The 27,009-nt window shown below is 33.6% G+C and overlaps 2 protein-coding genes across 2 annotated transcripts in view; both read left to right on the top strand.

Annotated features, from left to right (window-relative positions):
* LOC120353066 overlaps positions 1-4,076 on the top strand; it is an 81,962-nt gene extending 77,886 nt beyond the window's left edge. The window contains exon 7 of the mRNA XM_039435590.1: positions 3,959-4,076. Within this exon, the coding sequence (XP_039291524.1) occupies positions 3,959-4,017 (59 nt within the window). The 3' untranslated portion in view covers positions 4,018-4,076. The remainder of the gene's footprint in view (positions 1-3,958) is intronic.
* The window catches only part of LOC111060385, a 57,909-nt gene continuing 34,961 nt past the window's right edge, over positions 4,062-27,009 (top strand). The window contains exon 1 of the mRNA XM_039435588.1: positions 4,062-4,200. The gene's annotated coding sequence lies outside the window, so the exon portion shown is untranslated. The remainder of the gene's footprint in view (positions 4,201-27,009) is intronic.

The raw sequence follows: 27,009 nt of genomic DNA, 5'->3' as shown, positions 1-27,009 counted from the left end.
CACAATTCATTCTGCAAAATGATTGAAGGACTAACAGGCACAGCCCAAAACTGTTTCTTCCCCGAATTTTGATTTATACGCTATAAATAGTCCAAAAAGTAGGTTATGTTTCATACACTTGAATTCAGGTCCAATTTTCAGTCCAAACATTTGAAAACCGAAAAGTTCTAATTTAGATTGCTTACAAACCAAATTGAATAATAAAATAACACACACTAATTAATTAAAAACTGTAGAATAATGATTAACTTTGAAAATAATTATGATATACTCTTATTTACAATAATATACCATTTCATGTCAACAAATCAGATTATTTTGATCAAGTCGATTAAAACTTCTAGATAATAATATAGTCTAGACTAGCCGTCAGGCTCGCTTCGCTCGCCATATCCGTCTAGCCAGGGGGCGCCCCCTGGACCCCCGACTGGATCGACCAAGAATGAAATCAGCAAGCTTGCTTCGCTCGCCTGCATTTTTCATTTGAGCATTTTCATCATATGTTAGGACAATCCAGTCGGGGGCCAGACTAAACGTCTGGCTAAACGGATATGGCGAGCGAAGCGAGCCTGACGGCTAGTAATATAATATTCCCAGGATTGAAGTAGCAGTGCCCAATCAATTTTTCCGCGATAAATGCATTCAAATATTCAACTTGGTGCCAACCTAACAAAGTCAACTCAACTTAATGCCAACCTGACAAAATTATTAATTTAGTTGCCAGTTAACTACTGTTTCGAAGAGGTACTCTATCTAGATTATAGTTCTATAGTAACATATGATATGGAAATTTCAATTATAATTGAGAGATTGGGAGAAGAAGAATATACATGCTAAAAGACAAACTTTAAACCCTTAGAGTTAAAATATTGCCAAAAGATTTCTTAGTGCGCCTCTAAAGGGCCAACTGAACATACCTACCAAATTTGAACGTTTTTGGTCCGGTAGATTTTTAGTACTGCGAGTGAGTGAGTGAGTGAGTGAGTGAGTGAGTCAGTCAGTCAGTCAGTGCCATTTCACTTCTATATATAGATAATATATTCTCGTGAGATAAGCTGATTGAATACTCTACTGAACATAATTCTGTCTCTCTCCCACACAGGCACTCGTATCTTCTGTTATCGACAGACGACGAAATTATAATCTGTTTTTCCAGGGATGAATAATTATTATCCTTTTCATGTCCTTCAGCGAGTTTCCCCAGGGATGAGACCTAGTGCAATCGAATTTTAATATCATTTATACCTACTATGTTCCAAATTTCGTGAAAATCCTTAGAGCCGTTTTGGAGATCCGTTGGACATACATAACCAAATAACCAGATATCCAGATAACCAAATAACCATATAACTATATACAGAAATTGCTCGCTTAATATAATAGGATATAAATACAGAAATTGCTCGTTTTATATAATAGGATATAAATACAGAAATTGCTTGCTTAATATAATAGGATATAAATACAGAAATTGTTCGCTTTATATAATAGGATATAAATACAGAAATTGCTCGCTTAATATAATAGGATATAAATACAGAAATTGCTCGCTTTATATAATAGGATATAAATACAGAAATTGCTCGCTTAATATAATAGGATATAAATACAGAAATTGCTCGCTTGATATAATAGGATATAAATACAGAAATTACTCGCTTAATATAATGGGATAATAACGGTCTTATGCCCGGTTTCTCTGTCGTTCAATAAACAACGACATATCTATCGAGTCAATAACTTTAGCCTATGTGTTCAATATTTTTTTGGTTTCTTCAACATATTTTTTATAGAATCCATAGGTATGAAACGATTTATTCGTTCAATGAATCTGACAACATGGCATGATCCCAAACCGGCCACTTTCATAAAAAAACTTGTTGCAGGTTGCACAAAAGCTGGTTAAATTTTAATCGTGATTAATTACACGAGAAACAATCAGAGAAGCCGTCTTTTCAAAAGATCCTTCTCTGATTGGTTCTTGTGAAATTAATGTCGGTTAAAATTTAACCGGCTTTTATGCAACCGGGACAATTCTCCCGGTTATCCCTTTTCTCCCAATTATCTCCATGTCTTGATCGTACTTATTCGTGTACTTGAATTGAATGTGAAACAATATTTTCAAGTTCAGTTTAGTGGTTTATACAACAGTTTTATAATAAGGGTCTTTAACGCACGAGTTCGATTTAGAGTTGAGACACAAGTGAGCAAGCGTACCGTACGAAAACATCTAACGAGTGTTTTCAAGACCATATGAAACTTTAATACAGATAACAAATGTAATATTTGTTTCGAGAATAAGGCTAGCTTCACATGCATTCGGTTTCATTCGGTTCGGTTCGTTTTTGGTTTGGTTCGTTGCCGAAAACGAATGAGGCTTTCATACATGTCCGGTTTTAATCCGTACGGTTCTAATTAGGTATTTTCTTCTCAAACACAGCTGTGTTTGGATTTTCACAGTTCATGCTGGTATATTTTAAATAACAGTATATTTTAATGATGTTTATATAACAGCTGGTGTTGTATTGGAAGATGTTATTTCTTGAACAACAAAATTTTCAAGTTAATTGAAAATTGTGAATTATTTGAATAGTTCCTTTCTGATTATGTTAATTTTGGATGTTCAGAGAGATTATTTTTTAAATTGAAAATTTGTTCCTTGTTTTGACCCATGGTATATAAACTTCATCTCTTCTCTCCATTGATGAAATCGAGGAAAAACAAAATTCTCCCTGAGTTTTGATTTATATCTTTATATCTTTGAGAAAAAAATGTTCCTGTGAACTAACAGATAATCACGATATCAGGTTAAAATAAAAACAAAAAAGGCAAGCATGTGTAAAATACTTTTTTTTCCTGTTTCCCTAGCAACGAATTCGAATATGATGAAACCTATACCTGTCGAAGGGGCGTTCGGTGCTATGCGGTTGCTATTCGGTACCGAATTCAAACCGAATAATCGGTTCACACTTATCGGATTTTGCCGAAAACGAACAGAACCGAAAGTGTGTGAAAGTAGCCTCTCGCTAGCAACGAATTGAAACCTGATGGAAGTTATTAGAGTCAAGTGTGCGTTCGGTTCTATGCGATTTCTATTCGGTACCGAATTACCGTTTCACACTTATTGAAATTTGCCGAAAACGAACCGATATGAGTGTGAAACTAGCATAACTAATCTCGACTAACAATGATTTCAAGTTATCAATATCGAATCAAATTTCAATTTGATTCAAGTCAACCCTCTTTCTCTCCCAACTTGTAAGTTACTATGTTTGTCCCACTCCTATAATCTACAACTATAGTGAGGTCCACGTTATAATAGAAGTGGAGAAATGTAGGAGAAAAACGTTGCCGAACGTCTGTCTTGTCAATGCATTCTATAGACGGAAGCTGATACAGGTTTATTGATCTAATATTAACTGTTCATCCTCGTTTTAAATATTCAATTATATTTTTTAAGCAATAAATTATAGTATTTTAAATATCATAATTAAGATAAAATAGTATTTTGTTAATTGATTATTAATTCTACATTGTTAAAAGACAATCTGGCAACAGAGCAAAGCGAGAAAGAGATAGCGCTATCCGCCTTATTGAATGATAGACAAGGATAGCAATACCATCGCTAACCATACACTGCCATTATAACGCGGGCCTCACTTTAGAGGCGCTTCAGATAGGATTTTTGAATATCTCCAATTATTTTTGAATACCTTGTTCAAGAATAACTAAAACCACTAACAATCATTTTACAAGTTATCAATATCAAATCAAATTTCAATTCGTTCCAAGTCAATTATCCCTCCTTCTCTCCCAATTTGTAAGTTACTATGTTTGTCTTACTATAAATAATCTACAACTAGTCCTCTCAAATGAACCGATAATAACATCTTTTCCCCACTCTTTTCAATTAAAAAGTGATCTGTGTTGTTGAATTTCTTTCGCCTATAATGACAAGGTCTTCTCTCTTTCTTGCGTGCTTGTTGCATTGGAGGTTACGTTGAAGGAGTGAGATAGAGTACGAGAATGTGTTTGAGGGAGAGGGAGCGAGTGAGCGTGTAAGAGAAGGAGTCGAGTAAAAACAAAAAAAGGATCTTACTGCAACATATACTTGCCAGTACTTCTCAGTTACAATAGATCAGTCCATGTTACATTGACGATCTGAAAGGATATCACTCAGCTTCAACACAATCAGTCAAAGTAAGTTCGAAAATATTCGTAATCTTTTTAAAGTTCTTCACTTGATATTTGTATTTTTGTTCACTCGAGTTATCTGTTACATTGCTTCATGAATTTTTTCCTCAATCTCTTAAAAGTTCTTCAATTCCATGATATTTCTATTTTAGTTTTCTTGAGTTATCTGTTGCATTGCTTCATGCATTTTTCCCTCAATCTTTTAAAAGTTCTTCACTTCCATGATATTTGTATTTTTGTTCCGTCGAGTTATCTGTTTTATGCATCATGAATTTTCTCCTGATTTATCTACACAAGTTTGAAGAGATATTCACGTTTTCACGTATCTTGAAAAATGTTTTGAACATTTTAAAAATTCTATTCCATGATTGTGTTATCTATAATAATGTAGTAAAGGGAAGAAATAGCTTATACACGTACGGGATAGGAAAATATTACGTTTGACGCATTATCAGATCATCACATCTGAACTTCTCGACTGATTAACTTGAAATTTTGCATATTGATTCTTAATTAACCAAGGATGATTATAGGCCTCTTTTAAAGTATTCAAGATTTCAGTGGGTCAAGTTTTTAATTAGATCCTTGCGGAGCACGGGTTACCTGTGCTAGTCAATAATATATCTTAAATTCTTCACATTCATGATATTTGCATTCTTGTTCTCTCAAGTTATCTGTTCCATTGTATCATGAATTTCCTCCTGATTTATCTATTTTAGTTTGATGAGATATTTACGCTTTTACGACTCTTGAAAATTGTTTTGAATATATTGAAACTTCTATTCCATAATATTGTGTTACCTATAAATAAATATGATATTATTGCCGTTCAATTCTCTTAAAAATAGGCGAAATCGAATATTGAATACAGTACAGCAAGAGATAAAACTAAATTTTTTACAGCAACTGTACACACTAATTTACATTACTGAGTCTTGAAAAATAGTACAGTAAGTGAACTATAAGTCAATTAGATTCTCCAAATACAGTTATAGAATTGATTTGAATGCACAAAACATATTCCTTACAACACAACTTGAGCCTGTTGAACAATACATAAATACATCATTTCATAATATTATAAAGGAAAGAACTGGCTTATACACGTACGGGATAGGAAATTTATGTTTGACGCATCATCACGTCTCAACTACTGGACTGATTAACTTGAAATTTTGCATAATAGATTCCGAATTAATCGAGGATAGTTATAGGCCTATTTTCAATTCTTCAAGATTTCATTACGTTAAGTTTTTAATTAGTCACTTGCGGAGCCCGGGTTACCTGCTAGTCAATAATATCTTTCAAACTGCTGCATTAATTATTTTCTTCTTCCTTGATATTTGATTTCAATCAATTGACTAAGTATCTTTGTTCCCAATCATGGATCGTAGAAATGCTGAAATCTAACTCACTCTAAAATTAATAATTGATGTGCTCATGGAACAATTAATGTTTTGAATTATGTTACATATTGTAATAGATTACAATGTGCGTGATTTCGTATGACAAAACGGTACAGTTTTGTGTTCTTTGTCACAATACTTCACATAGTTTGCTTATGAAGACATGTCTAATTGCAATGACTAATCGGCGTGTATTGCTTCATAAGCAGCTATGTGAAGTATTGTGACTAATCGTGACTAGTATTATCTTGACTAACTGGTGTGTGCCTATCCTTAGAGTTGATATATCATTAAGATTCTATTATTCTATACTAAAATGGAGTGAAGAACTGGCTTATACACTTACAGGATGGGAAAAATTATGTTTGACGCATCATCACGTCTGAACTACTCGACTGATTAACTTGAAATTTTGCGTATAGATTCTTTATTAACCATGGATGGTTATAGGCCTATTGCAAATTTTCCAAAATTTCATTAGATCAAGTTTTCAGTTTGTAAAGTTACAAGTGGATTACGGAGCACGTTAGCACCTTAACAGTCTCTAAAAGATTAGTTAATCTATCATAAAGAAAATATTTTTGGTTTTGAGTTCTTGAAAACTATCATCTATTAGCTGCTTCAATTCTTCCGTGAATGATTCCAATTTATCCATTATTGTGGATAAATTTCGAAATGTTTAGTCCATGATTTCCGAAAAAATTCAAGATTTATGACAATAGTTATTGAACAATTTGAGTAGCAAATCAATAGTGAGGTCCACGTTATAATGACAGTGTTAGATTAGCAATGGTTTTGCTATCCTTTTCTATCATTTAACAAAACGGATAGCGCTATCTCTCTCTCGCTTTGCTCTGTTGCCAGATCGTTTTTTAACAATGTAGAATTTATAATCAATTAACAAAATATTTCATCTTAACTAAGAAATTATGGAATAATCATGGAATAAATTCATTATGGAATTATTGGAAAATATAATTTCTTGCTCAATAAAATATAATCGATTATTATTTAAACGAGAATGAACAGTCAATATTAGATCAATAAACCTGTATCAGCTTCAGCTGTATTGGAGGCATTGACAAGACAGAGGATCGGCAACGTTGTTCTCCTATCTTTCTCCACTGCCGTTATAACGTGGACGGTACTATAGCTAGACGAAACCTGTAGATGCAAGTTTAGACTGTGCAAATTAATAATCCTAAATCAAGGTTTCTCATGATAATTTTCACCTGAGATACAAGTAGGCCCACCAAAGTTCAATATTTCATTCAACTGACTGGAAGCTTACACTCGCCGATCATTCACCTCAACAACTACTAGAAAAAATACTACGGTAGCCTACTGATAGAAAAAACAAGTTCCGATTCATTATCATAAACTGAGCTTTCAAACCAGATTGAATCAACAAGAATTTATAATTTCGTTTACTACTCCATTCATTCAGAAATTTGCTGTTAGGCTATCTGACATTGAATCAAGTTCTCAATGATTTTGATTCCTAATTAGAAATTATTGGGCGTTTCAACTTTCGTATTAATGGGTTTGTTGAACTTGAAAGTTTACCGGAAGACCATTTCCTCTCGAGATATTGGATTTTTCGTCACACTGCACAGAAAGCAGCTGTTTTCCAGTCCCTACGTAACTCTGAAAGACATTGTTTGCAGACGACTCTCGTCTGACGTCAGAACAGGTCTCTTTCCGGCCTAGGCCGGAAAGAGTAACCTTTCCAGCCGCTAACATGGAACTAAGAAAGGTGATCAAAAAACTTTTCATTATTTGTGTTCATTATTCAATAATTGAAACCTTTATAATAATATCATCTTATTGTCATTTGAAAGAATAAAAAAGTATAAACTCAACCTCCCACTTAATTGAACATCATCTTTTGGGCTATTTAGACAAATCAGAATAAAAAATGAAAATACTTGGACAATTTCCTGATATTCAGATTACCTCAGATTTGCTAGAGCTATCACCTTCCACTTCTGCTTTCGGAAGTGCTTAGTAAACAACTATTCATATATATATATATATATACAGGGTGTTTCAGAAGTAGTGTCGAGAATTTTAGGGTATTGTACCTGGATGCTAGGAGACTACAAATGTCATATTTGAAGTGTCCAAAACTCAGCGGTTATCCTTATAGCTGCCATTTTGTTTTTTTCACTTAAAAATTTTTATCTCAAGAACGAAATGTTGTATTGATCTGAAATTTGGCATGAATATTTATGCTATAAAGACTCAACTATGAAAAATAAAAAAAATTTTTTTCGTTGAAATTTTTCAAAATGGCGGCCATTTTAAATTTTTGATGGCGAATATCTCGAAAACCGTCCATTTTACAAGAGACAAAAAAGTTAGCAAATTCTTTCACAATTCCAATGATACCTAATTTATTAAGATTGGTCGAAGAATAACAGAGAAATTAATTTTTTTCGTACTGCATGCATGACCACTTTTCACCATTTAAAGATCAATATTAATTTTTTTTATAATTTCATGAAAACCGTTCTTATTACAGAAATATACAAGAATAACTTTCCTCCAATTTTATTTTACATTGAAAAATATTAATTTCACTCAAATCGGTTCACTGATACTAATGCAGCAATTGCTCAAAATGCCGTCCTTCAACTTGATTACACAGTCTGCACCTTTCAATCATGGACCGTCGAACTGCTATAAAAGCATTTTCATCATCTTGAATGGCACCTGCTGCAGCAACCACTCTTGCCACAAGGTCTTCTTCGTTTTCTACTGGCGTGCTGTAAACAAGGTCTTTCATATGGCCCCAGAAAAAAAAATCTAAAGGGTTGAGGTCAGGTGAACGTGCGGGCCACGGTACTGGTCCACCCCGCCCAATCCACCGCTGACGATAGGTCATGTTCAGAAAGTCCGTAACAACATTTCCGAAATGAGCAGGGGCACCATCATGTTGAAACCAAATATAATATCTGTTTGCAAGAGGCACATCTTCCAAAAGTTCTGGTAGTACGTCTCTTAAAAAAGTAATGTACGTGGGAGAATTCAGACGATTAGGAAGAATGTATGGTCCAATCACGCGATTACCTAAGATACCCGCCCAAACATTCAGCGAAAATCTATGCTGATAACCACGCACTTTGACCTCATGAGGATTGTCTAAGGCCCAGACGTGACTGTTGCGAGAGTTGAAGATTCCTTCTCTTGTAAAGCTGGACTCATCGGTAAATAACACATTTTCTAGAAAATTTGGTTGGATAATGTCTTGCTGAAGAAACCAACGGGCACAGTTTACTCTTGGCTCATAGTCGCGTTCAACCAATGAGTGAACTTTTTGAAAGCGGAAGGGGTGAAGTCTTTCCTTGTTTAGTACACGCCACACAGAAGAAGCACTTGAATTGATTTGCTTTGCAACTGCTCTCGTACTCGTTCTAGGATTGAAATCGAATTTCTGCAATACTTCCTCTTCAAAAGCAACATTTCGAACTGCTCGAGGCCTACCAGCAATTACCCTGTTCCGTTCAAATGAACCAACTTCTCTCAGCCGATTGTGAGTTCTTGTGAACACCTTGTCGGAAGGGAGACGGCGGTTTGGAAATGCAGCTGCATACATTCTTCTTGCTTCGGTCGCATTGCCAAGAGCTGCTCCATACATGAAGTGAATATCGGTGTACTCCAGCGAACTAAATTCCATTACAATAATTAAATATTTGTGTAGAAGCAACGTAAGAAAATATTGAAACTGGAAATTTAAGATAGAAATAAGACCTAGGAAACGTGAGACTAAGATATAGGAAGCACTACATCTGGTTCTTTACTTTTAATGAAACAACAATACTTTTACAAGACAAACATTATCATCTGAAAACCATTGTAAAATCATCTGTTTGCCCATATGGAGCTATACCGAGTTTCAAAGCTTCATCTTAAATACATCTGGAATTAAAAAATTAATATTGATCTTTAAATGGTGAAAAGTGGTCATGCATGCAGTACGAAAAAAATTAATTTCTCTGTTATTCTTCGACCAATCTTGATAAATTAGGTATCATTGGAATCGTGAAAAAAATTGCTAACTTTTTTGTCTTTTGTAAATTTTCTGTAAAATGGACGGTTTTCGAGATATTCGCCATCAAAAATTTAAAATGGCCGCCATTTTGAAAAATTTCAACGAGAATTTTTTTTTTATTTTTTATAGTTGAGTCTTTATAGCATTAATATTCATGCCAAATTTCAGATCAATACAACATTTCGTTCTTGAGATAAAAATTTTTAAGTGAAAAAAACAAAATGGCAGCTATAAGGATAACCGCTGAGTTTTGGACACTTCAAATATGACATTTGTAGTCTCCTAGCATCCAGGTACAATACCCTAAAATTCTCGACACTACTTCTGCAACACCCTGTATATATATATATATATGTATATATATATATATATATATATATATATATATATATATATATATATATATATATTGTTTATTTTTGTATGTGGCGAAAAATAGCGTTCGCACCATGGGCAAAAAATGATTTTCCGGCTCTCAATCTTTTCTAGTCCTCGGCCTACGGCCTCGGACTTCAAAACCGATTTCGAGCCGGAAAAATCTCATTTTCTGCTCTAGGTGCGAAATATACTATTTCAGCAGAGTTGTGAGATAGTGCTTCGAAAACAACGAAAATAATAAATGATAATAATGCATCTACCAATAATCTATAGTGGGGTCCACGTTATAATGGTAGTGGAAGAACGTTGCCGATCCTCTGCACTTGTCAATGCCTTCTATAGACGGTAGCTGATACAGGTTTATTGATGTAATATTCACTGTTCATTCTCGTTTAAAATAATCAATTATATTCTATAAAGCAAGAAATTATAATTTTCAATAATTTGATAATTAATTTTCATAATTAAGATGAAATATTTTGTTAATTAATTTTCAATTATACATTGTTGAAAGACAATGCACTTGTCAATGCCTTCTATAGACGGTGGCTGATACAGGTTTATTGATGTAATATTCACTGTTCATTCTCGTTTAAAATAATCAATTATATTCTATAAAGCAAGAAATTATAATTTTCAATAATTTGATAATTAATTTTCATAATTAAGATGAAATATTTTGTTAATTAATTTTCAATTATACATTGTTGAAAGACGATCTGGTAACAGAGCAAAGCGAGAAAGAGATAGCGCCATCCGTTTTGTTGAATGCTAGATAAGGATAGCAATACCATTGCTAATCAAGCACTGCTATAACAACGTAGACCTCACTATAGCCATCAGGCTCGCTTCGCTCGTCTTATCAGTCTAGACACTGGGCTCCGCTTCTGGATGGATCATGAGAACAGCAGGCTCGTTTCGCTCGCAAATTTGCCATTTTAACCGCTTCCTTTCGTTGAATAGATTCTCAGGCACGATTCAATCACCGGTTGATTTGAACTTTACGTTGTAGCTTAGATTTGAAAAATCTGGTGTGGCGCACTCACACAACTTCCCTTGCCGTTATGAAAATTGATCACCTGACGCTAGTGTTAACGCGCATCTTAAGTCTACTTATAAACAAAGATCTGAGCCAGCTGGTGACAGGAAAATAACGCTGGAGACATACGAGGTCTGCTATCTCTTCATAGTGATTCATTCAATAGAATCAACAGTTGCCAACAGTTTGCCATTGGATGATCACATTTTCTCGAATTTCGAGCTTATTTTCAATTTTAGGTGTAAATGTTACTGGACATTAATTGAAGAGATTTTCATGTAGATCTTTTCCACTCGAAATTTTTTGTTTTAATTGTATCTGAAGCCTGATAATTGGGAATCTAAAATCAAACTTTGCATAGATGGGGCGGAGCTCCTGAAATTTTTGCAGATATGGGACTGGTGGCAATTGATAGAGCTCATCAATGACTATTCTAGGTATAAATTTAATCAAAATCATTGGAGCCGTTTTCGAGAAAATCGCGAAAAACCCTGTTTTTGACAACATTTTCTCCATTTTAGCCGCCATCTTGAATTGCATTCGATCGAAATTGTTCGTGTCGGATCCTTATATTGTAAGGACCTCAAGCTCCAAATTTCAAGTCATTCCGTAATTGGGAGATGAGATACACACATACACACACACACACACACACACACACACACACACACACACACACACACACACACACACACACACACACACACACACACACACACACACACACGCACACGCACTCGCATGATCTACTTGAAAAAATATGGGGAATGTATCGAAAACACAATGAAAAATTGCTGATACCGTTATATTCCTTTAAATATTCTTCTTAAATAATAAGAAAAAAGTTCATTCTTAATTAATCAATATTATATTCGTCAAAAAATATAGGCTACTTTCCAATGATTAAATGATAAATGTTCATGATTGGGATCATATAATTTGTTAATTTATTATTTTTCTACATTGTTGGAGAACGATCTAGCAATTTGTGGAGCTAGAAAAGGATAACACTGCTTTGTCGAATGATAGACTAGGATAGCAACTCCGATGCTGATCAATTACTGCCGTTATAACGTGGATTTCACTGGAGTTATAATAATTATGAAACATATAATTATGTTACGAGATTGTGCTAGTCAACTTGTTCAATTTATACCATTAGGCCGAAACTTAGAGATTCCCAGATCGTTACTTCAGCAACAATATTTATATTTATTGAGAACATGATCCAATTCAAGGTTTGAAATCTTAAATCCTAAATTGTTTATCAAAATTAATCAATTAGTCTATATTTTATTCGTCAAGAAATTAAGATTGAGATTATAAGTAAATCTTGTTAATCAAATATATCTCTACATTCTTGGAAAACGATCTGGCAACTTGCGGTGCTAGAAAAGGATAACGCTATCTGCTTTGCCGAATGATAGACAAGGATAGCAGCATCAATGCTCATCGATACTTCCTTCATAACGTGGACCACACTACAATGTGTAGACTCAATTTTCAGCACGCTATGATACTCCGAAAAAACGAGTTGCCAGGAGCTAGAGAAAGATAGCGCTATCTATTTTGTCGAATGATAGATAAAGATAGCAACACCAACGTTGCAACATCAAACACTGCCATTATAACGGTTTGGTGGTTTGGGGAGGTACTTATGACACTCTTTTGTTACCACTATTCATTATACAGAAAATGATCATAAAAACCATATTAAATAAACCCATATTGTTCCCTTCAAAAATTGCATTCAGTGAATTGAGAGTCATGTCACGTCAACTCTATGTGCTTAGCATATTTAAATATTTCATTAAACATAGAAGCTCATTTTCAAGAATCAATGTAACTCATAGAACAAGATACAATCTACATAGATATGTTACTTATGATTCGAATTTAACGGTTATTCGTAAGCAGCTGGTATACATCGCTCCAAAGATTGTAAACTGCATCCCGAACGAGCTCATCGGTGTACCTATTAAGTTTGTACCAATAAATATTAAAAACTGGATACTTCACAACTATTATTTCCATCTTAATATTTTATGAGTTCAACAATTTTTTCAGCTTTTAAAACTATTCATTATTGTCGGGATTAATTCACAATTAATATAATTTATTTTAAATATACTTACCATTGTTTGAATGAAAAGATTCCATTTTAAATTATTAGCTTAAGATTTTTAGAAATAGTTAAGTCTCTACTCCTAATGGCGAACAAGTGTTTCACTTATGCCAGTAGTTCTTCACCTCCAGCCGTATTTTACACATAGATGATATAGATATTTAGAATAATAATTATTGTTTTTTTCTGATTGTCACATCTTTGTACTGTTTTTGTGTTTTGGTGAAATAAATTGAATTGAATTGAATTGAAATTGAATAACGTGGACATCACTATAGTATGTGTAGCCTGAAGACTCAACAATAAAAATAAATAATAATAATAAACTCATTCATTCTTCCAATTTATACATTACACATAATCAGAAATTATGAATAGTACAGTAGATATATAACAACAACAATCTTGCAAATTATGAAAAATAAAGATAATAAAAATAATACAATTACACGTTGTACAAAGAAATCACAATAGTTCATTTACATCAAAAGAAGAATAAATAATTTCAAGTACTCCGAGGACTGAAAGTCCTGTTTGGGGCACCTTCATATTTTTAATTAAGAAAGAAAAAAACAATTAATTATTTTGCCGAGTCGGAACTTGCATAATATGACTGGGTGAGGCATTTTAGTTTAGAAAATACATGTATATTAAATTTTTATCTACTTTCCCTTCATTTGAAAAGAATAACCAACAATCAATGCACATTCCAGGCTATTAGCAGACTAATAAATTTCATTTTATAAATTTCTGTCCATAATTATCAACATTTTAGGAAAATTACTCATGTAGCTTTTCCATAGCTTTTTTAACAAGCTATGATACTCCGAAAAAAACAATCTGGCAACGAGCTAGAGAAAGATAGCGCTATCTATTTTGTCGTATGATAGATAAGGATAGCAACACCAACTTTGATCAAATACTGCCATTATAACGTGGACCTCACTAACTATGTGTAGCATGAAGACTCAACAAGCTATGATACTCCGAAAAAACTAGTTGCCAGGAGCTAGAGAAAGATAACGCTATCTATTTTGTCATATGATAGATAAGGATAGCAACTCCAATATTCATCAAATACTGCCATTATAACGTGGACATCACTATAGTATGTGTAGCCTCAAGACTCAACAAGCTATGATACTCCGAAAAAACGAGTTGCCATTAGATAGAGAAAGATAGCGCTATCTATTTTATCGAATGATAGACAAGGATAGCAACACCAGTGTTCGTCAAATACTGCCATTATAACGTGGAGCTCACTGTAGTATTGTAGCCTGAAGACTCGAAACGCTAAAAAACGAAAAAACGAGCTGTCAACGTTGCGGCGCTAGAAACCGATAGCGCTATCTGCTTTGTCGAATGATAGACAAGGATAGCAACACTAGTGTTAATCAAATACTGCCATTATAACGTGGACCTCACTATAGGTTCTGTTGATGAACGATCTTGACTCTGTTAACAATGAAATCTGACCGTGAAGAAGAAAGCTTGGCTGTCAGGAAGCTGCCAGCCTCCGGAGGTCAACCGGTGCAGTTTTTTCGACAGTCTTTTTCAGTAGAGTTGTGCAATGCGAGATCGACCTACATTGCTTGATTTTTTGTCATTTCGGAGTAAAACGTAGCATCTAGAGGCTACACGTTATGAAGGAAGTATTTGATGAACATTTGTGTTGCTATCCTTGTCTATCATTCCACAAAGCAGATAGAGTTATCTTCTCTAGCATGTTTCCTGATCGTTTTTTAAACATGTAAAAATGTAACTAATAACAGAATATTTAAGGCTGTTCGTTACACCTTTTCATTTTTATTTAAATTGGATATTCTCTTTTAAATATAACTGTTAAGATCATTAATATCGGGGACCGAGCTTCGCTCTGGAGTACAAAAGCATAATAATGTATCACAAAAGAAGAAATTATAATAAAATTCATAGTTCATACAGTTCTATCTGTTGATAACTTGATCCTTATGGATTCTATCAAATTGAACGGAACTTGACTAACACATATGTTCATCAAATGGTTACATTTTGTTAATAACTTTGATGTAAACGCAGCTTTACTCTTTGTTTCACTTATTCAAAAGTGTAAAAGCAGCCAATCCACTGATTCTTTCTTCCATGGAAGTCCATTTATATATAAGAGTCCATTCATAATAATTAGTCTAAAATGTGGCTGATTTCTCATGTCCTAAACTTTACTACCATAAATATCAAAGTGGATATTTTAATGTTAATTTGAATAATTCTGAATAGAGTTTATTCAATCACTTTGATTATTGACTACCATTATATGATTTCTTTCTTTAATCTTAGCTCGAAACCAAAAGCTTAGGGATGGAAATTTTAATGTAAATTAATATGTAACTTAATTTAATTCCTATCTAAATTGAGAACTTCAGTATTTACTTGTGGTCCATTAATATAAATATCAATAGGTTTGTCTTTTGTAATGTAATGACATCAATATCGGGGACCGAGCTTTACTCTGGAGTACAAAAGCATAAAACATTTATTACGAATGAAGAAATTATAATATCATTCATAGTTCATACAGGAATGTTCTATCTAATCACAGTAAATTGAGATTTATTCTCAGAGGAATGCAAAAATTTCTCTCACAAAGGCCCGGTGGCACAAAAGCCAGTTAAATTTTAATCAGAGATTACATTTTTATCAGAGAAGACTATTTCAAAAAGATGGATCTACTGGAATTAATCAGGATTGAAAATAATCCAGCTTTTTTGCAACCGGCATCAAGTACCTGATTGAATGATTACAAAAGTTCAACAGCTGAGTCATAATTTTGGCACAGTCCCACACACAATGAACTCGCTCACTCACTTCCATCATCAACAGACGACGAAATAATTATTATTAGCTGTTTTTCTAAGGATGGATAATAATTATCCTTTTAATATCCTTTAGCGAGTTTCCCCAGGGATGAGACCTAGTGCAATCGAATCTTTATATTATACACCTACTATGCTCTGAATTTCCTGAGAATCGTTAGAGCTGTTTTCGAGATCCGGTGAAATACAAACGTATAAACAGAAATTGCTCGTTCAATAGTATAGGAATAAGAGTGGGAAAAAGTGGCAAATGAAATTTTTAAGTGGTCTAATAAGCGAGTTATGGGCTGTTGAAGTGTTAAACTCCGTTTTCTTTCCAGATCATGAACGGTTTCTAATTTTCCATTTGAGTTTTTTTAATACATTCAGTATATCATTTGATTTGTTCTAATATGCGTTTTTACGTGATTAATGCCAAAACAAGTTATCGAATTTACAAAAAATTTTACTTCTTTATTTATGAACGAAATGGGGAATAAAATGTTTTAGCTTGGAAAGATAATTTTTTTGAATTTTAAGAGAAGTTCTAATAATATAGTAGAAACCGTTTATGATCTGGAAAGAAAACGGAATCTGGAAAGCACTTCAACAACCCATAACTCGCTTATTAGACCACTTAAAAATTTCAGTTGCAACTCTTATAATTATCTTAACAATAATATTGGAAAAGATTATTCAATTTGAATAATAAAAAATTTGGTGTGGTACACTCACACAACTTACCTTGCTCATTGAACTGTAAGCCTCATTTTCGAACGAGAATTAAATTATAATAAAGAAGAATATCTGAATGAATGAGATCAGCTCCAATGAGTTGAATTGTATTGTATGTTTGTATTGTTGGATTCTGTAAATGTTTTATTTGTTATGTATTTTATTTTTAATTGTATCTAATCAAAGATATATATTTTTGACACTATTCAAAAAACCTCATCTTTGACAATTTGAATAGTCTCTTCTAAAGACTGAGGTTTTGCAATTTTCACACTCGTACATACTCGCTCCGAAGCTGCTCTTAACAAAACTTCCATTGATAACTCTTCATAGATTTTATTTCTCCATACCCCTTCCTCTTTAGTATTACACGAATCTAAAACTTTCGATTTCAATTCTTTAACCAATTGCGATAACCGATTGGCAAAACTACCAAATCACGATTCAATTCCAACACTCTCATTGCCATTGCAGAGACTGATTTCCTTGCACCTGCATAACGTTCTTTAAGGGCTTTTTCAACATCCTCCCAAGATGAACTGAACGATACTCCCAAATCAACCATAATTGATGTACTTATTCTAGACAAGAAAAACGAATGCAGGTTTGTAGTTGTTAATTCATCAAAATTGCTGTCAATAATTTGAGAATGGATGGCATTCATTCTCTCCAAGAATAGACTAAGTTCTTTTACCTCTCCTTGGAACTCCTGAATTGATCCGATCAAATTCATGAGACATTTCACGTCCATAAGTGGTGGTTCTTTCCCGGTAATTTCAATATTTGATGCAATTTCCTTTTTCCTCCTTGGCATTTTCAAAATCTATCCGAAAATTCCTATTAACTTCAACTAAAAATACTAGATAATATTTTGGTTTCGGCACCAGTTAAGTAGATAGGAATAAAACGTCTCATTCAAACTCAGACAAATAATAATTGTTTATTTAATCAACATCATAATCTTAGCTGTCTCCATAGAGATAGTGAAAGACGTCAGCTGAGGCTTCCGTAACTTATACACTGTACACATTTATGAATAAAGAAATTATGAAATTAAATAATTTAGGGGAATAACATAATGACGATTGGCGGCAACATATTTGCAACTACGATCAGACTACTGTATATGTGTAAATATAATTGTTTTCAGAGTACTTTTTCCTTTGTGTAAATTGTGAAATTCGATAATTTTTTTTAAAGTCGTCAAAACAGCTGTTCTACAGATGAAATATCTTGACTATGACTGTGTTCTTTTTATAAACTGCTCTACCTACCTACCTACCTCATGCACGAGAAGGAAGTTACAAAGTCCATTTCTCAAGGATGGGGTGCACCCCACTTTGGTTTCCCAGGAAAAAGACTCATGCCAGTTGATAGAGCTGATAAATAACTATACAGGGTATGAATTTGAAATAAATCGTTAGAGTTGTTTGTGAGAAAATCATGAAAAACATGGTTTTTCAGTAACTGTCATTTTTCTCAAGAATTTTACAGAGATCCTGCAATTTTCCCAGAAATGAGACTCACGTCAGTTGATAGGGCTTATGAATAGCTATCCATGGTATAAACTTGAAGAAAATCGTTAGAGCCGTTTTCGAGAAAACCGTGAAAAACATGGTTTTTTAGTCATTATCCGCCATTTTTTCAAGAATATTATGGAGCTCCTGCAATTTTCCCAGAAATGATACTCATGTCAGTTGATAGGGCTTATAAGTTGATAACCATAGTATAAATTTGAAGAAAATCGTTATAGCTGTTTTCGAGAAAACCGTGAAAAACATGGTTTTTTAGTCATTATCCGCCATCTTGAATTGAATTTTATTGAATTTCTTATTGTCGGGTCCTCATGGTATAAGGACCTTAAGTTTAATATTTCAAGTCAATTTGTTAATTAGGAATGGAGTTATCGTGTTCACAGACATACACACATACACACATACACAACACATACACACATACACACATACACACACATACACACATACTCACACACAGACCAACAACCAAAAATCATGTTTTTGGGCTCAGGGGACCTTTAAACGTATAGACAACTAGAAATTAGGGTACCTTAATTTTTTTTGAAAGCAATACTTTCCTTACCTATGGTAATAGGGCAAGGAAAGTAAAAAGTGTACCAAACAGCCTTTATACTTTTCTGTAGTGAGGTCCACGTTATAATAGGAGTGGAGAAAGATCTGATAACAACGTTGCTGATCCTCTGTCTTGTCAATGCCTTCTACAGGCTGTAACTGATACAGGTTCATCGATGTAATATTAACTGTTCATTCTCGTTTAAAATAATAAATTATATTTTATCAAGCGAGAAATTATATTTTCAATCATTTCATGATGAATTTTCATAATTAAGATGACATATTTTGTTAATTTATTATCAGTCATACATTGTTAAAAGACCATCTGGCAACAGAGCAAAGCGAGAGAGAGATATCGCTATCCGATTTGTTGAATAATAGACAAGGATAGCAAAACAGCTGCTAGCTAATCAATTAATACTAAATAATTGGATAAGAGAAAACTATTTCTTTTCAATTGAAAGCATTATCTAATTTTTTTTAAAAAACATATTTTAAAGCGTGGATTATTTTTTTTCTCTATTATTGTATAAAACTAGGAAACAATCAATGTTAGGCAAGGCTTGTTTCCTTTTGCTGGTGATGCCGGATTACCATTGAGAAGTATCTAATTATGATTTTGGTATTATTTATGCTTAATTTTTATTTTAATTATCCTATACTTTTGATTATAAAATTATGTATTTTCTTTTATTATGTTTTGAATATGTATTTATTGTATGGCAAATAAATGATTTGATTTGATTTGAAACACTGCCATTATAACGTGGACCTCACTATTATAGGCGACCTGTATAGCCTTCACGTATGCCTATGTTAGTATGCCAATGACGAGTTAATTTGCGAAAGACTTGCAGCTTGTTACAAAACTTTAATTAAAAGCTTGTCTGCTTGTTCCTGTACTTATTGGTTGATGTAGATACGGAAGTGTGTGGATACCAAATAATTAATTAAATGGAGAGACCGCAATTGAAGACGTTTTTTGGATTACTCGAGCTCTGAAGCTTTTTCAATAATCAGATGATGACTGTATTCAATGCTGATTCATGCATCCCCAGCATCATCCTAATCTTCATCTTCTTCTTCTTCTTCTTCTTCTTCTTCTTCTTCTTCTTCTTCTTCTTCTTCTTCTTCTTCTTCTTCTTCTTCTTCTTCTTCTTCTTCTTCTTCTTCTTCTTCTTCTTCTTCTTCTTCTTCTTCTTCTCTTCTTCTTCTTCTTCTTCTTCTTCTTCTTCTTCTTCTTCTTCTTCTTCTTCTTCTTCTTCTACTCACGAAAAATCAAGACATCTTAAAAGCAAAGGTTGATACAAGAAAATGTTACTGGCCTTTTTTTGTTGCGAATTTCATGTAGTATCTATGATCTTCGGCTTTTACACGTTTCGTGGAGCACTACGGGCCGGTTTCGGAGTTCGGGTCTCAGCTAAGTTCTAGACATTAAACAGCTGGAGTCGGAAAATTGGCTTTCCGAAACGGCGGCGTAGTCGCAGCAAAATAATCTTTATTCCCTCATTTCTATAATTGGAAACGTTTTTCCTTCACGAAATGAAACATTCCTGAATAATTCAAAATAGCTGGAGCTTTACACTACTTTCTCTTTATCTTATTTTGTGGTCAATATTCTAGTTTTTCAAAATCTAATTTCTACGCCTGTTTTGTTAAGCCAGTTTTCTGACTACAGCTGTTTAAGGGTAAAAATAAACTTTCTACTGGTGATATTTTTCTTAGTTTTTCGATTTGTATATCATCAAGCTATCAAGATGAAAAAAAGTTTTCTCAAGATAATTTTTTTTCCGATTATTAATTAATTTTTGAGATATGAGCGCCTAAAGTTCAAATTTTTGGTACAAAACATTTCAAATTCAGTAAGAAATAAATCCATGAGATTAAGTGGATGATTTCTGCATGGTATTGATGATTGAATAAAACAAAAATCTGGTGTGGCGCACTCACACAACTTCCCTTGCCGTTAAAAAAATTGATCACCTGACGCTAGTGTTCTCGGGCATCTCAAGTCTACAATTCAAAGATAATGAGACAGCTGGTGATGGGACAATAACACTGGAGACACACGAGGTCTGCTATCTCTTCGTAGTGAATGATGTAAGAGACCAACAGTTGTCAACAGTTTGCAATTTGATAATCACATTTTCTCGAATTTCAAGCTTATTTTGAATTTTAGGTGAAAATGTTACTGAACATTAATCGCAGAGAATTTCATGCTGAATTTTTTCCACTTGAATCTTTTTGTTTAAATTGTATATGAAAGCCGATAATTAAGAATCTAAAATCGAACTTTGCATAGATGGGGCGGAGCTCCTGAAATTTTTACAGATATGAGACTTGTGGCAGTTGATAGAGCTTATCAATGACTATTTCACGTATGAATTCGATCAAAATCGTTGGAGCCGTTTTCAAGAAAATCGCGAGAAACTCTGTTTTTGACAACATTTTCGCCATTTTAGCCGCCATCTTGGATTGCATTTGATCGAAATTGTTCGTGTCGGATCCTTACAGTGTAAGGACCTCACTTTCCAAATTTCAAGTCATTCCGTAAACTGGGAGATGAGATATCGTGTACACAGACGCACTTACACTCATACACACACACACACACACACACACACACACACACACACACACACACACACACACACACACACACACACACACACACACACACACACACACACACACACACACATATACATACATACAGACCAATACCCAAAAACCACATTCTTTTAAACGTATAGAAATTTAGAAATTGGGGTACCTTAATTTTTTTCGGAAAGCAATACTTTCCTTCCTATGGTAATAGGGCAAGGAAAGTAGAAATTCCCCGAAAATATCATATTTGGTGAAGTTATTCAATTTACCAAAAATAATTTCTTTTTTTGAGTTTTTTTTGGTAATTTTTAGTAAATTGAATAACTTACTCAAAAATTAATATTTCCAAAACATTTTTGTTCCATTAAATCAACAATACCATGAAGAATTTATCCTCTAAATCACATGGATTTATCTCTCACCGAGTTTGAAATGTTCTGTCCCAAAAATTTGAACTTTTGGCGCTCATATCTCGAAAAGCAATGATCGGAAAAAAATGTTTTTCTGAGAAATCTTTTTTATTTTGAAGGCTTGATGATAGACAAATCAAAAAACTTTGAAAAATATCACCAGTGGAGAATCTATTTTTAGCCTTTGCACAGCCTTAAAGTCCAGAGCTTAGCAAAATCCCATGCTCGGAAACCGGCCCTAAGTATAAGGTTGCAAAAATTTACCAACGTGCAAGGCCGTTTAGTACATTGTCTACAATTTTGAACTTGAATTTGTACGCATATTACCAAGCTAATCACTTCTGTAAATTCAAAATAAATTATTATTCAGCAGTAGAAAATGGAACAATGATTGCAGTGCGAAAATGTGTAATCCGTGAAACACACGTGTAATCCAGCTTCAAATTTTTAAACTAGTCTATTAAGTTTCAGGAATTACATTTTAATAATCTTCCGAACTGGTTTTGCAACTCAGGCTAATCCAGATTAGATTAAGTATAATCCAGATCTAATATACTCGTATATGTACAATGATACATTAGACTGCTGATGAACCGTGTCCAAATTACAAACTATACTGTGAGGTCCACATTATAATGGTAGTGTTTGATTAAAATTGCTGTTGCTATCCTTGTCTATCATTCAACAAAAATAGCGCTATCTCTTTCTCGCTTCGCTCTGTTGCCAGATCGTCTTTTAATAATGTAGAACTAACAATAAATTAACAAAATATTTCATGTTAATCATGAGAAATCATTATGAAATTATTGAAAAATAGAATTTCTTGCTTAATTGAATAATTATGATCGATTATTTTAAACGAGAATGAACAGTAAATATAACATCAATAAACCTGTATCAGCTACCGTCTATGTAAGGCATTGACAAGACAGAGGATCGGCAACGTTGTTCTGCTATCTTTGTCTACTGCCATTATAACGTGGACCTCATTACAACTAGCTATATAGTGAGGTCCTCGTTATAATGGCAGTGGAGGGAGAAAGGGGACAACGTTGCCGATCCTCCGTCTTGCCAATGCCTTCTATAGACGGTAGCTGATACAGGTTTATTGATGTAATATCAACTGTTTATTCTAGTTCAAAATAATCGTTCATATTTTATTAAGCAGGAAATTATATTTTTAAATATTTTTATAATCAAGATGGAATATTTTGTTAATCAATTATTAATTCTACATTGTTAAAAGACAATCTGGCAACAGAGAATAGCGAGAAAGAGATAGCGCTATCCGCTTTGTTGACTGATAGACAATGATAGCAATACTATTGCTAATCAAACACTGCCATTATAACGTTAACCCAACTATAGAAATCTATTTTGCTAAATTTGAAAAATTCTAGTGGAATTCATGAAGGTACGTTACGGTACTCTGAAATATTGTAGTGTTTGGTAATAAGAAATAATTGTTTTTCCGGTTGTTCAGTTGAAAAAGTGAACATGTTCAGATGACCTTCCTTAACACTACCACAATCAATAATGAGACACGCTTCGGAAGTTTACTGCCTTAATTGTTGTAACACATTGTTGCACAGTCAAAAAAAAAACCTGTCACAGTTAATAGGAGTAGAAATTACAACAACTAGAAACTAAAATAGAAATCAGGTCAAGAAGCTGAATGTTTTAAACTTGAATAGATGAAGACTCGACGTAACACCGTGATCTGAAACATTACAACTTTATCGTCCGACAAGCAGGTAATCCGTGCTTTGCACTGGTAATAATCCGCGGGAGCGATCCGTGGTTTATAGTGAGGTCCACGTTATAATGACAGTGCTTGATTAGCAATGATATTGCTATCCTTGTCTATCATTCAACAAAGCGGATAGCGCTATCCTTTTCTCGATTTGCACTGTTGCCAGATCGTCGTTTAACAATGTGGAATTAATAATCAATTAACAAAATATCAAGTTATGAAGTTATTGAAAAATACATTTTTTTGCAAAATAGAATATTATCGGGGCACCAAGCTTCGCTCGTTATCTATTTATTGATAAATAGAACACAATTCTTCAAAATGATTGGGGAAGGTCTAACAGGCACAGCCCAATTCTCTCCCGAATTTTGATTTAAACACTATAATAATGGTCCAAAAAGAATATTTGAATTCAGGTCTAATAATTTTCAGTCCAAATATTTGAAAACAAAAAGTTCTAATTTAGATTGTTCACAAACCAAATTGAATGACAATGTAACACTCGCGTATCGCTTAAAACTGTAAAATAATGATTAACTTCGAATGTTATGATATACTATAATATTCAGAATGATATACCATTACATGTCAATAAATCAGATTATTTTGATCAAATTGATTAAAATTTCTAGATTAATAGTTCACGTGAATAAGCTGTTCGATTGCAATCAACTATTTGCAATCGAACAGCTGAACATAGTTCTGTCTCTCTCCCACACAGGCGCACTCACATCTTCTGTTATCGACAGACGACTAAGTTATAATCAGTTTTCCCAACGATGAATGATTATCAACTTGACTGCCAAGCAGGAATTTACGAAGTGCACTTAAAGGCCATGAGACCCCAACTGGGATCTCACCTGATCGTCACACAACTGGCCATGAGACTCAAATGGGGTCTCATGCAAGTGTTTCTTCAATCGCCCTGTGATCCCATATGGAGTCTCAATCCACAAGTTTTGAATAATATTCCTTTTCTACAAATTCCGATCTTTTAATGGTATGTTTAGCAAAACAAAAACTGCTATGAAGAATTAAATATTGAGACTCAAATTTCAACAAATATTCTTGAGATTTCGTCAACTTTTACACTCAGATTTATGACTATTTCATTGATTTCGATAATCTAAAGTAAAGTTGGTACAACTGGTATTGAAAAGTTTTGCTCTTCGCGCGGTTCTTTGATGAAATCTTAGAAATGTTTTTTACTTTCGAGTTTGACCACACATGTATTTTCTTTTGAAAATAGTCCAGTGATAAGTTATTTCTGTGTCAAGTTAATATCAGTATTGATATGGAAGCTCAAGAAATTTATGGTTGTTTGATGAATAGCACTGATGATGATGATTCTTGATTCCGACTTGGACCCAGAATTCCTCCCCAGTGGCAGTGACAGTGATGTTAATTTGAGTGACAATAAGGAAGAAACAAATGAAATTGAATCGAATAATGAGATTGATGATTCAAATAATAAAAATAATTCTGATCTAGACTTATTGACTTGGGGTAATGATGATGGAGCTCGAGAATATTTTATTTATGATCCTTCTGTTACTAGTCTAGGAATTAATCCAGATCTGATTGACACATTGAATGATGGAACTCTTATAGACTTTTTATGCTCATTTGTAATTGTGGAGATAATTTTGAAAATGTTTTTTTTTCTGTGAAAATTGATTTTCAACCTTCTTCAACCTCAAAATTGTTCCAGTAAACAGTTTTTTACTCAAATATGTGTAATGCTAGTTTGCTTCCATGGTGCACATTGGGTAATGCTAAATGGACTAGCTCATAATGGCGGTCAGACAAACTTATGTTCTCCTGATTAAAAACTACACAACATCTTGAAGAAATTGAACAAATATAGTATATATATATGTAGACATTTGAGACTCATGAGCTTTATATGTGTTGTGTATCTGCCATACGCTGAATGAATAATAAAATATATTTATGTCTGGTCTTAAAAGGCGCCAAACTATCAAAAGATAAACCGAAAAACTCCTTGATAAATGATGGATTTCCACCAAATCTCCATTTATTAGTAAATACTCCCAAAAAGCTCCATGATTACCAAAGTTGCATAAAACATATGGCACTGGGAGGCCTTGAGATCCCATATGGGGTCTTAGTAGGCTTTAGAACGCTTCAACTTGTTTTTCTGCTCTTTATCGAATACGAAATGACACACAAAATTCATTATTATCAATTTAAGATGTCATATTCTTATAGCCAGGTGTTACACTTCATAATTTTTCATTATGGCCCACAGTGACAATTGATTGAGGCCCCAGTTGGGGTCTCATAGCAGTCAAGTTGTAATTATCCTTTTTATGTCCTTCAAAGAGTTTCTCAAGGATGAGACCTAGTGCAATCGAATTTTTATATCATAAAACTACTATGTTCCAAATTTCGTGAAAATCGTTATAGCCGTTTTCGAGATCAGTTGGACATAGATAACCAGATAACTTTATAACCAAATAACCATAATTATACAGAAATTGCTAGCTTAATATGATAGAATAATTGATTATTTTAAACGAGAATGAACAGTTGATATTACATCAATAAACCTGTATCAGCTAAAGTCTATAGAAAGCATTGACAAGACAGAGGATCGGCAACGTTGATCTTCCTATCTTTCTCCATTGCCGTTATAACGTGGAAATCACTATAAACAAGAATTAACAGTTTATATTACATGGTATCACATATCCTCTATGGAAGGTAGAGAATCGACAGCGCTGTTCTCTTATCTTCATTCACTGCTATTATAATAAGTTACACGATTACTCGTGAAAATATCTCCAGAAAAACTTGAAAAGTAGGCTATCACTTTACGGGAAGTTTAACAAAAAAGAGCGACCTATCACAGTCTTGACATTGCATGATTCAGGTTTTAGCCCGGAGGCGACACAATGATATTTCGGCTATACTGGTTAACCTCGTGACATGACATGTGATCTCGTTTCCAAATCAATAATAATAAAATAATTCATGACTTCATCATCGTAATAATATCCGTGATTGAGAATATTGAAAAAAAACTCACATACATTTTTTAAAATTATGTAAATTTACAATGTCCAATATTATTCATCAATTTGACTTTTCAATCCGAACTACTACTAGTAGTTCTGTGAATAGTTGACCTCACGCAGTATTCTCATCCACAAGTACCTGATTGAAACTATAGACCTTATGGAAATACAGCAATAGACTGGCTTTTCCACACATCTGTGTAATCACTTGTCAGATGATTTACGATGAATAATATTCTATAGTCTGATTTTTACTCTAATATTGGCGTATGAAGGAGGCTCTTTTTTCCTTTCATATTATCCTTGAAATGCAAAATTTCCAAAATCCTTGTATATACGTCGA

Source organism: Nilaparvata lugens, chromosome 9 (genome assembly GCF_014356525.2).
Source record: "Nilaparvata lugens isolate BPH chromosome 9, ASM1435652v1, whole genome shotgun sequence".
NCBI lineage: Eukaryota > Metazoa > Arthropoda > Insecta > Hemiptera > Delphacidae > Nilaparvata > Nilaparvata lugens.
This window is presented reverse-complemented; position numbering and strand designations above follow the sequence as displayed.